At 37.8% G+C, this 12,962-nt stretch overlaps 2 protein-coding genes across 9 annotated transcripts in view; one reads left to right on the top strand and one right to left on the bottom strand.

The window, feature by feature from the left end:
* The window catches only part of LOC131080024 (serine/threonine-protein kinase EDR1), a 304,024-nt gene that overhangs the window by 273,740 nt on the left and 17,322 nt on the right, over nt 1–12,962 (bottom strand). The gene's annotated exons all lie outside the window — the stretch shown is intronic.
* On the top strand, nt 265–1,185 carry LOC131080025 (uncharacterized). The gene is made up of 2 exons (XM_059218333.1): nt 265–720; nt 831–1,185. Exons 1-2 carry the CDS (start codon nt 363–365, stop codon nt 1,169–1,171), a joined length of 699 nt encoding a protein of 232 aa, XP_059074316.1. The 5' UTR covers nt 265–362; the 3' UTR covers nt 1,172–1,185.

Raw genomic sequence — 12,962 nt, 5'->3', positions numbered from 1 at the left:
TCACAAGGTTTGCAACGATTTTCTTGACGTTGCAAAGCATTCTTGCTGCATTGACTTCTTTGAAACAAATGTTTGTGAGTGGAGAATGGCTTAACTCACCTTATTCAAAGAAGCCTGAAGGAGAGGTTGTCGCATGCATAGTCTTCGACAACCAATTTGCACAAAGGGCTGCAGAGATTGTGAAGGTTGTTACTTCAAAACTTTAATTTTTAAATTTTAGTTATTCTTGATTCAAGTCTCTCATTACTAATTTGTAACTTCATTATTTAAATTTTGATCTTTTTGTAATTTGTATTTTTCAATTGTAGGTGTCAGAGCCCTTGGTTTGAGTTCTTCGCTTGGTGGATGGGGATAAAACCCCAATGGGATATCTTTATGAGGCCATGGATAGGGCCAAAGAGTCTATCAAAAATTACTACAAGGGGGATAGGCTCAAATTTGATCCCATTTGGGAAATTGTTGATAGGAGGTGGAACAATCAGCTCCACCAACCCATTCATGCAGCAGGGTACTTCCTCAACCCTCGTTTTAGGTTCGGGGGTTCTTACTCAGATTCGAATGGAGAAGTCATGGAGGGCCTCAGTACATGCATTGAGAGGATGGTACCTGATGTTGAGGAGAGAGACCTCATTGTGAGTGAGCTCCAAAATTATGAGGGAGGAAGGGGTAAGCTATTCTCTTCAGAGCTGGCTAGGAGAGGAAGAACCACTCAAACCCCAGGTATAACATTTGCCATTTGGATTTTGGGATCTAAAGACTAAAATGATTGATAAATTATGTTTTCTCTTTTCTCTTTGCTTTCTAACTTTTCCATTTTATTTATTTTGCAGATGCTTGGTGGCAAAATTGGGGTGGAAACACCCCACATCTCAAAAAATTTGCCCTCAGAGTCTTATGTCAGCCTTGCAGTTCATCCAATTGTGAGCGCAATTGGAGCTTGTTTGAAGCAATCCACACGAAGAAGAGGAGCAAGTTAGCGCAGAAACGGCTCAATGACCTTGTCTACGTGCAATATAATCTTCGATTGCGCGTAAAGAAGGTAGAGGAACTAGAAGGTGGTCCAATTGACTTGGATGATATAGATCCTTACAGTGATTGGACATCACAGGAGCAGCCTCCATTGTTTTCCGACACTGACATCACTGATTTGGAGAGGCAGGCTATGGAGTAGGGGGGTGGATTTGGTTTCAGGCTGGATGACATTGAGGAGGATGAGGATGAGGATGAGGATGAGGATTCATTGCCAGTGCCAGAGGCAGGTGGAGACATAGCTTCATCCAGGATGGAGAATGAGTCTCAATCAACCATACCGAGCGAGGAGGCACAGTCACGCCCAGTCCCACAGCAGACTTATACGACTAGACAGTCTAGACCCTCTAGTTCTACCTCTCCCCATGTTTTTGCTAGAGCTGGGAAGAGGAAGTTGTAATTGTAATTTGTGATGATGTATTTACTTTTAGTTTTACAAAAACTATTTAGTAATTTACTATTTTGCTTCAGGCTTCCAGCCATCAGCATTCCTCATGAGGATGCGATTTTGTAGACACTTTGCATTTAAATATATCTAGAATCAGCTTGTTTCTTTTGTGTTATCACTTATTGACTCTTTGGATGCATCTTCTCATTAAAAATTGCAAAAAAAATGCGTTTTTTACTAAGTTTAAGCGTGTTTTTAAGTTGCCGAGTTTTTCGCCGAGTTTTTCCGAGTTTTTCCCGAGTTTTCGCCGAGTTTTTTTCCCAGGGGCTTGGCGAGTCGAGCCGAGTCGCGAGTAGTTCAACTATGACATTAACACTCCCTCTTAGCTAGGGAGGAGTCCTTCTTGATAACTGAATCACATAGTGACATCCACCATGGCTACTCGCAGAGGCTAGATCCACCATACCTACTTGTAGAGGGTGGAACAAGGGCTGAAACCTCAAACGTCTCTTCACAGAGAAGAATGCACAACAAGGGCTAATACCTCAAACTTCTCTCATAGAAGAATGCATAACAAGGGCTAATACCTCAAACTTCTCTCATAGAAGAATGCATAACAAGGGCTAAAACCTCAAACTTCCCTCACAGAGAAGAATGCTCAACAAGGGTTGATACCTCAAACTTCTCTCACAGAGAAGAATGCATGACAAGGGCTTGCACCTCAAACTTCTCTCACAGAGAAGAATGCATTATAATACATATCAAGTAATTACTGATGATGAGACTCCCTCTCAGCAAGAGCTTCATTTTCCACAATTCCAAGCTTGTCTCGAAAATGCACAAATTTCACTTTTGCAAGAGGCTTGGTGAAAATGTTAGTTGTTCGTTCCTCAGTACAAATGTATCTCAACTGAACAGCAATTGTTCGTTCCTCAGTACAAATGTATCTCAACTGAACAGCATTCCTTTGTACCATACCTCTGACATAGTGGTACTGAATCTCTACATGCTTCGTTATGTCATGAAATACTAGATTGACTGAAAGCTTTACACAGCTTTGTTTATCACAATGTATGATGGTAGGCTCCAACGATTGACCAAACAATCCTGCAAGGAGCTTACGAAGCCACACTGCTTCGCGAGTTGCTACACATGCTGCAATGTATTTTGCCTCTGCAGTGCTCAAAGCTACTGAAGATTGCTTCCTGCTACACCAGGAAATCATAGCAGATCCCAAGCTGAAGCAACAACCAGAAGTGCTCTTTCGATCAGTAACACTCCCTGCCCAATCTGAATCAGAATATCCTTCAAGAATCAGATCCATACTCGAAGAGTATTTCAAGCCATATCCAGCTGTGCCACGCAAGTATCTCAAGATATGCTTGACTACAACTAGATGTATCTGTCTAGGTTCACTCATGAATTGGCTAAGTGCACTTACTACATAGCAAATATCTGTTCTAGTGTTAAATAGATACATCAGGGACCCAATCAATTGCCTATACATAGTAGGGTCCACAAGATCTAAACTAGCTGCAGCTTCCCTTAATTTCTTCAAGTTAGTTTCCATTGGTGTGGACATAGATTTACAATCTGTCATTCCAAATCTCTTCAAGATATCGATGGTGTATTTTCCTTGACTTAAGATAATCCCATTGGGCCTCTGCCACACCTCCAACCCTAGAAAGAAGTGCATAAGTCCTAAGTCCTTCATCTCAAATTCTGAAGTCAACTCCTTCTTACATCTATCAATGAGATGATATTCTCCGGTAACAAATAGGTCATCAACATAAAGTACCAAGATCAACATATCACCATTAAATACCTTGAAGTAAAGGTTTGGATCAGCATCATTTTTGCAGAAACCCAAACCCACTAAGTATCTATCAATTCTTTCATACCAAGCCCAAGGAGCCTGTTTAAGACCATATAGGGCTTTCTTCAATTTACACACATGAGACTCTTTCCCATGAATCACGAACCCCTCAGGTTGCTCGATGTAGACTTCTTCTTCAATCACACCATTGAGAAAGGAAGTCTTCACATCCATCTAACGCAACTTCCATCCCTTTGCTGCAATGGCAATGATGGTTCTAATGGAAGTATAGCGAGCAACAGGGGCAAATGTTTCTTCGTAGTCTATTCCCTCTTGTTGAGAGAAGCCACGAGCCACAAATCTAGCCTTGTACTTTTCAATGATGCCATCAGCTACATGTTTTATCTTATACAACCACTTGGAAGATACAACAGACTTCCCTTTTGGTCTAGGCACAATATACCACACATCATTCTTGAGAATGGATTGATACTCCTCATCCATTGCATCTTTCCAAACTTGTTGTTTTGTGGCTTCCTCTACACTAGAAGGTTTAGACTCAATAAGATTACACATTAATGCAACATAACCAGAAAATATTTGTGGTCTTTTGCTTTCTCTAAATGTTCCTCTAGGAATGGCAAACTGTTCTACTTCCTGCATAGTGTTTTACGCCCAAAGAGGTCTCTTTTGAGACAACAACAATATCTCTAGGCCCATCAGTGGGATCCAAGAGTTCAATTGGATCATTACTCACATCAGGTTTTGTAGTCTCCCTCTGAATCTCAGGAGAATGATCAACATCCATGTCTTGAGGAGTCTCATCATCTATCTCCATGCATGAGCCCTTTGATTTCCTAAATGCAACATCTTCCTCAAATGTGACGTCCCTACTAACCTCTATTTGCTTCTGTCCAAGAACGTAAATAAGATAGGCTTTGGAGGTTTCACTGTAGCCTACAAATATTCCTCTCTTGCCAGAAGGCTCAACTTGGTTCTCTTGTCATTGGGAATATGAACATACACAGGACAACCAAATATTCTCAAGTGGTTGATATTAGGCTTGATACCTGAGAAGGCTTCTTCAGGAGTCATATTTTGTAATATCCGATGGGGACATCTCTTCTGAACATACACTGTTGTTCTAGAGGCTTCTGCCCATAGAAAAATCTAAAGGTCTTGATCATGAATCATAGCTTTTGCAGCTTCAACTATAGATCCGTTCATCCTTTCAGCAACCCCATTTTGTTGGGGATTGTAAGGAACACAAAACTCCCTCTTGATCCCTGCCTCAATACAGAAATCACGAAACCTACCCGAGGTGTATTCACCTCCATTATCAGACCTTAGAATTTTAATTTTCTTTCCAGAGATGTTTTCTACAAGAGCTTTAAACTCTTTAAACCTACCTAGGACTTCATCAAACTCTTTAGACCTTAAAAAATAAATCCAAGTCTTCCTAGAGTAGTCATCTATAAAAGTTATATAATACAAACATCCACTTAGGGCTGGAATTTACATTGGACCACATAAATCTGAATGTACAAGATCTAGTATTTCTTTAGACCTACTTTCATTGCTATGAAAAAGACTCTTAATATTTTTTACCCATAGCACAACCTTTACAAGTACCATCATTTACATGAATAAGTTTAGGAATACCTTTTACCATCTTCTCCAAAGATGGAAGAGCCCTGAAGTGAAGATGTCCAAGTCTTCTGTGCCAGAGTTCGCTGGAACTAGAAGAATCATGAATAAGAGCTTGAACTGGGAGAGTGGAGAGTTTGTATAAACTCTCATGTCGATTTCCGATCACACGAGTAGTCTTGATGCTGGAGTTCTTAGGCCAAGCAAGAACTCTTCCTTCAGAAAAGCCAATTTGATATCCCTTATCCTCCAAGGCTGAAATAGACACAAGGTTCCTCTTGATCCTTAGTACGAACAATACATCACATAGGTGTAGAGAAACTCCAAATTCAATTTTTAGAGATGTAGCACCAACTCCTCTTACAGCATAGCGAGCATCATCCCCTATAATGACTTGAAGATGTGACTCTTTCTCCACTAGATCAGAAAGGTGCTCCCGATGACCAGTGATATGTCGAGAGGCTCCACTATCAATTAACAATGTATCACCGTTTGTAGGAACATTGCTTGATAATGCTGATATGAAAAGAAAACCATTGGAGGTATCTTCATTCTCCTTCTGAGATGAGACTTCATTGAAGTTTGCTCCTTGATGATTAGGTCTTGTCAAACAATCCTTTGCAAAGTGACCAAACTTGTCACAGCTAAAACACTGGATGCGAGAGAGATCTTTCTTCCTCTTCCTAGAATAAGGTGCAGAATCTGATTTGAAATCTCTATTCTTTTTGAAGTTGCCCTTCTTCCAATACTTTTGTTTCTTGGTAGATTGAGTGGCAAGAACATGTGTTCATTTTGAGAACTCTTGACGATTCCTCTGGCAGTCAATCTTGATTCTTCTTGAATACAATCTGCACAGAGTCCATCAAACTTAGGTAATTTTGACCTTCCATTTATGCTTTGGATAAATGGCTCCCATGAATGAGGCAGACCATTCAAGGCTAGCATAACAAGGTCTTTATCTATCACTTGATCCCCAATTGCACATAGTTGATCTCTCAATTCTGAAATTTTCATGAAGTAGGTGATGACTGAATCTCCTTTTGCCATCTTCACTTGGTGGAGTTGTTGTCTCAAGGCAAGAGCCCTACTTACGTTGTTAATCTCATATAAACCCTCCAAGGTCTTGAACATATCTCTTGCAGTTGTCATCTTAGAGATGAGAGGCACCAAGTGATCCCTCACGGAGTCGATTAATATCTTCTTTGCCTTGGTTTCGTTCTTCTTGAATTGCAGTTTCTCCTCATGATCTTCAGGTTCGAAAAAATCCTTTTCCTCAATGAATTGAAGAAGATCATTTTCTTCAAGTGCAATGAGCACTCTAAACTTCCAGGAGGTGAAGTTAGATGCGCCTTCAAGCCTATCTTCGACTTTAAGACCGTTCACCATTTTCGAGACTTAGAGATACTGCTCAATGGAGAGAGAAGAGAGAATACTTAGAGGTTGTATAGAATCTGATCACGATCTTCTTTCACCATGGCTTTGATACCATGTTAAGTTTTATGATCAGATTAGATAGATAGTAAATCAAATACAACTGCACAAGGTTTATCCTGGGAAAACCTTCCTCTTGAAGGTAAAAAAACCCACCAACAAAGAGTCTCAATTACTTTCAATAATATGACACAAGTTTTTACAATGAGATGCTTCACACTTTGAACCTATGTGACAAAATGCATTCACCCTAGACTGCAATGAACAATTCGAACTATAGTATAATTGAAGACTGCTATATAGTGATCTCTTCTTTATCGGTCTTCCTTCTATATCAATTAATGTCCTTTGATATAAGACCGTGTTGCTGAAGAATGAAATCAGTCTTGTTATAGAAGAACACGAACTGCTGTTTGTGGAACTGCTGTAGAATAATATATGTCTGATCTGCTTTTTGTAATAATCAGTCGATGCCTTTGGCGGATGGAGACCACGTCTTATATACACCCGATATGTTCTCTTAACCATCAAGACTCTTCCAAGAGTCGTCCTCCATAAGCATCATGTCTCTTCATTACACATACCAAGGGTGGCGGGTTTTGGTTATTAAATGATATCGGCACAATATATTTATACAACTCGTAATTGTTGTCTTTAATTGTATTATTAAATCGACGTGAAATTGTCTTGGACAATTGCGTCGGTCCTAAAGGAGTCCGACATTAGCTATTTACATTAACAGAGGATATATTTTCTATTTTGTTGGTTGTATCTTCTCCCTTTTTGGCCGTGAACTCCTTTAATGGGTGTCTAGGATTTTGAAAAGGTTACACTTGCTATTTTGGGGCATTTTCGACCTGCACTTCCTTACATACCTTCAGTGTAGCCTTCGGAGCAGATTGTGGTGTGATATTTTGGTATTTTTGTGAGCAACAAGCAGAACCATTGCTGCATTTTTTGGGTATCTTGCATTTAAATATGTAGTGTATTTTTATGGACTAGATAATTATTTTTTGAGTAAAAATGTATTTCCAGATCAGAAATTAAATTTGGAATTTTCAGCTATGTTATTTCTGAATATTAGTCATTTTCTGAACTGAAAAAGTGTTGCATTATTATCTCTGCACTATTATTGCCATTGATTATATTGCAAAAACAAGTGAAAAACACATTCAAAAACAAAACAAAAAGCAACCACAAACAGGGCTGCATATTACACCACACCCCTTCGTCATTCAATTTTATGAAACCTATATCCTCTTCTACCCATGTCTATCCACCCTTGGACTCTTAATTGGAAGAAGTGACCTCTTCATTTACTGCCTAATTTCGCAAATCAATTATGTACTTCCTTCCCTTGTTTTCTATCGAGAAGGTGTTTCTCTTTCAATTGTGATCTTCCTTGGCTGCTATCAGCCATCCTCTCCCTAATAATGCATCATAATTCTTCTTCTCTAAGGGAATAACCCAGAGTTACCCGGGGACACGTCCCCGACCTGAAAACCCCCGTCCCCGTCCAGGGGACGTTTCGGGGACTTGGGGACGGCCAGGGGACGTTTCCCCCCGTCCCCAAATTGTCCTGCATTTTGAGGGGACGTCCCCAAAACGGGGGGACGCCTGCCCTAGCTTTGGGGGACGTCCGTACATCCCGAGGACGGCTGGGAACGGCTGGGTCATCCCCAATCCGTCCCGGGGATGGCCAGACGTCCCCCATACCTAAGGCCATTAAAATATATTAAAAAAATTTAAAAAGTTGTATTTTCAATTTATTTTTTTTAATTTCTAATATGCACCTTATTAATTCAAATTGTTATTAAAAATTAAAAAAATAAAAAGATACCATTAATTAAATTTTAAATTTATTAATTTAATTCATAATTTTGACAATGAAACTATATGGCAACAGTGTAGCCTTTGGGCATTTTGACACAAAGATTAGAAAATCGCCAAACTCGGCGAGTCAATAGAAAAATAACAACCAACGCCTTTGTTAAAGAATAAGTTTTTTTGGCCTCACGGGGCACTGCCCCTTGACCCCACCTTGGGGGCGCTGCCCCCAAACCCCCGTTGAAAAATATGGGGGGAAACTGCGTCGATAGAAGTAGGGAAAATTTAACCTCTTTGTTTTGACATTTTGTCTATTATTTCTTTAATATCTATTATGATATGCATATTGACAATGTGAATGAATTGAAATTCTGATTTATGAATGCATAATTGCATATTGTCTATTGAGTATTAACAATGTTGTATGTTCAGAATTTACATTCTAAAATGTTTTCAACTTTTCATAGTATCATACACATGCTATATCCATGTTTTATTGTTTTCATATGAATATAATGAATGTATGCATGCTTTATCCATGTTTTCATATGAACATTTAGAATTTTGAAATTTTCCTATATATTTTAAATTTTTCCTATATTTTATATAGCCGTCCCCTTTGCCGTCCCCGTCCCGGAAACTTGGGGTAACTTTGGAATAACCACAAAAATAAGCAAAAATTGTTGCATCCCAGCCATTACATTTTGTGCCATTAGTATTCCCAATGGTTTAATTATGTTGATCTGCTCCTACCAATTGGAAAGTCGACAAGAATAGAGTTGGTTTCACTAGGCATCTCCATGTGTCTTCTAGCAAAACATTTATACTCGATCCTCATTCAACAATTGTATTTTTAACAGTTCTCCCTAAGATTTGTGTATGCACTACGGCCAGTTTCTTCTCCATTCTTTCTATCAACAGCATGGGGTCAATGACTTGCTTCCCTTGCAGTGGTGGTTCTATAATCATGTGTGGACTGGTACATTCTTGTTTCTGAAATTGATCATCCCCGATAGCATTAGTGATTTCAACTCTTAGTTGTGGCATACTTCGTAGCAGGTCTGAAATTCTTATAGGTATAGTAATTTGTAACACCTGCCTTGCAAAAATTTTCTCTAATTCTGACTATGTGGAGACATTTGTTGTTTCATTTGAACTCCTCTCTTGCTTTTGTCATTTCAATATTCCTTATGGAAATGTCCCCATTCAATGCATTTCCAACATTGAATCATGGGTCTTCCTTTGGCATCGCACAAAATTCTGCTCCTCATGCCCCTATTGCTAATCAAATGTTATTTCATCTCCTATTGTGATATCCGCCAAGGGATGCATCATTGTTGTTGTGTTGAGATTTTGGTGGTGTATTCAGCTAGGTCAATTGTTCCTCCCCTTGTATGAAGAGCACTTATGTGCTTGTTTTCGAGGTTATATAGGCATTTCTTAACAGAATGTCCCATGACTTGGAGAATGTCACAAAACAACATTTTTGGACAGTTCATTTTAATTTCCTTCTATTTTACATTCAGTGCACCACAATTCTTTATTTTCTTTGATAACTTCCTTTTCCACATTAATTTCCTTAAATCATTCTCACCATAACTCGTTGTAGGGCTTGGGCAGTCTTTGATTCATTATCAGTGCTATCCCTCGAGAAGATGATTATAAGCATTGGCATAAGAGAACGATGGCAAAACTTTCATCTTCTTTCTCAAGGAATCAGCCCTTCGAGGAACCACCTCTTCTGCAGTCTGTCCACAGATTGATTTTCTAGTTTTACCAACAATTCCTTGAGTCTACAATTACAGGCTCTTACATTTTCATGTTTACATTGTTTTGTATTGTAGATTTTTGTTGCAATATTGTTATCATCCCAAAGGAATTTAAATTCATCCTCAAATGCTTTTTTCAATGCATCCCACGAGGTTGTGGATTTTGCTTCAACTTCTGTGAACCAGTCGATTGCTATGCCACTTAAGACCACAAGAAATGCTCTCAACCAATAGTCTCAATCAAGTTAATGTACTAAGTGTTTGTAATGAAAGAAGGTGAACGTTGCACTTGTGTTTACGTTGATAAATGTAAGTCTACAATCACATATGCACTTCATTCATCTGTGTACATAAAAACAAAAAGCAATTAAAAAATAAAAATTAATTTAAAATCAATCGATACTAAAATTATTTTGGGATAAAGATAATGATCAGATTGCCAAACAATTCTATTTTAACTATAGATATGTAAACAATTATTATTATTTTTTATTTTTACAAGGGATAAACATTAAGTATTTGTAAATCAGTTTTTTTTTTTTAATTTCTGTAATGAAATAAGCATTAAACATTTGTAAAATCATTTTTATTTTTTAATTTATAACAGATAAACATCAAGTCTTTGTAAACTGTTTTAATTTTTATTTTTATTACTATAATGCAATAAATAAATAAGAAATATCTTTTTTATTTTTATAACGGATAAACATTAATTATTTGTAAACCATTTTTGTATTTTTATAATCGTAATGTAATATAAATTACAATATAATAAGATATATATTGACGTACTTTATATAGATTATCCTTAAGATATATATGCTAGCATAGAGACCATCCAGCTGTTAATGTCATTCAATAATGTAAATCCCATATTTGTAATTCAATGAGTTAAATTGAATTGAAGAATCTTGTCAAACTTTGTGTTAAAGTGTGTTGCTCTTCTAATAAAACTGTCTATTCCTTTGACAATTTAATTCATCAATTCATGTGATGTTCTTCCGCTTAATCATTTCATGATATCGCTCACTAATTTAGCCGATAAATATTGTCCGTTAGTGTTAAGAAATTAAATCCTTGTTTGCAGCTAAACACTACTTTAACCAATAGGAAATTCTGTTGGCAATATGTGTTGCCATTTATGTCAACTTGTTGTCTGACAATATGTGTTGTCATTAAGGAAATGAATAGAATATGTATTGTTAAGTGTTGTCATGAACTGACATTGTCGGTAAGCCATATTTGAGAGAAGTCGTGCCTCTAACACAGTTAGTGTCTTGAGATCTGTTAAATTTATGGATCAGAATTAAAATTATCTTATGTATTACTGATTAAAATATAAATCTGACTATCTTCTTTTGTATGGCAGGTGAGAGGAGCATTTATTTTTCTATATGCTATCTCACGAATGCCACTCAATATAAGTATATAACAAATGGGACACGGTCAAGCAATGCCTTGATCAGTCATGACCGATCAAGACATTACTTGATCGTGCCCTTTTGTTTATACTAACAAATGCATGTTTAAATGATTGAATGAGAGACTTCATTTATCTCTCATTCAATCATTTATCTTACCGCAGCTATCATGCATTAACACTCCCTCTTAGCTAGGTAAGATAAAAGGTATTGGGAGCAATATTCATAAATCGTATGATGCTTATTTTGGGACCATAGTTTCAAGATGTGAATTGCCTCTGTCGGCGATTCTATTCACAAACTCTTGAGTGGATTGCTTCTGTCAGCGATTCTATCCATAAGCTCTTGTGTGGATTGCCTCAGTCGGCGATTCTATCCACAAGCTCGTGTGGATTGCCTCAGTCGGCGATTCTATCCATGAGCTCTCACGTGGATTGCCTCAGTCGGCGATTCTATCCATGAGCTCTTGTGTGGATTGCCTCAGTCGGCGATTCTATCCACAAGCTCTTACGTGGATTGCCTCAGTCAGCGATTCTATCCATGAGCTCTTGTGTGGATTGCCTCTGTCGGCGATTCTATCCACAAGCTCTTACGTGGATTGCCTCAGTCGGCAATTCTATCCACAATCTTGAGTTATTGTAAGATCGTCACCTTCCAATAACCTCAAAAATACAAGTGGAAATCATTTGGAAGTCGTCACTTCCTTATGATTTACACAGGGCCCGTAAAATAATTAATATTTACAATTTTTACCTCAGAAGTGCTCAATCTTTATTAGTAAGCTCCCTCTCAATCACAAGGTATCTTGAGTTTCTTCTAGAGAACATATTTTTCTGAACATACGTCTGAATTTTTGACTTCAGCAAGGGACACTTGTAGTTTAAGTTTGAGAGGACAAGTTCTTGCAATGTGGCCATATTCGTCACATATGAAACATTGTACTTTATAGGAGTCTCTAGGCTTCTTGAATGATCGATTACCATATGTCTTTTTGTCCTTTTTCCTTTTCAAACTAGAGACTAGAACTTGAACATCTTCATCAACGGGTTTCATGATTCCTCTTGATATTAGGTTACACTCTTCTTGAAAGCAGTCAGCTTTTAGTCTATCAAATTTGGGAACTTTGGATCGAGCACTAACTCCTTGTCTAAAGTTTTCCCATGAGATAGGGAGCCCATTTAAAATTATCATATTTAGCTCCTTATTATCATAAATGTGACCAATTGATGAGAGTTGGTTCCTTAATTCTGTTATCCTCATAAAATATGAAGTGATAGTCTCTTCTTTACTCATTTTAATATTAGAAAGTTGATTTTTAAGTGTGAGGATTCTGCTCGTGTTGTTAATCTCAAACATGTCTTTCAAGGCTTTGAACATGTCATATGCAGAATCTAACCTTGTAATGATAGGTAGTAGATGACTCTTTACTCCATCTACTAATAACTCCATTGCTTTAATATTGTTCTTTTCCCACTGACTCTATTCGTCTTTTCCATCAGGTTTAGAAGGATTCTCTATTATTGTGTTTAACTCATTCTTCCTTAGTACCAACATCATTCGTAGTTTCCATGAATCACAGTTTGAGGCACCTTCAAGTCTCTCTTCGAATCTGATTCCATTCGTCATTTTAAAAT

This window comes from Cryptomeria japonica, chromosome 3, assembly GCF_030272615.1.
Source record: "Cryptomeria japonica chromosome 3, Sugi_1.0, whole genome shotgun sequence".
Taxonomy (NCBI): domain Eukaryota; kingdom Viridiplantae; phylum Streptophyta; class Pinopsida; order Cupressales; family Cupressaceae; genus Cryptomeria; species Cryptomeria japonica.
The sequence above is the reverse complement of the archived record's forward strand: the minus strand, read 5'-3'. Positions and strand labels throughout refer to the sequence as shown.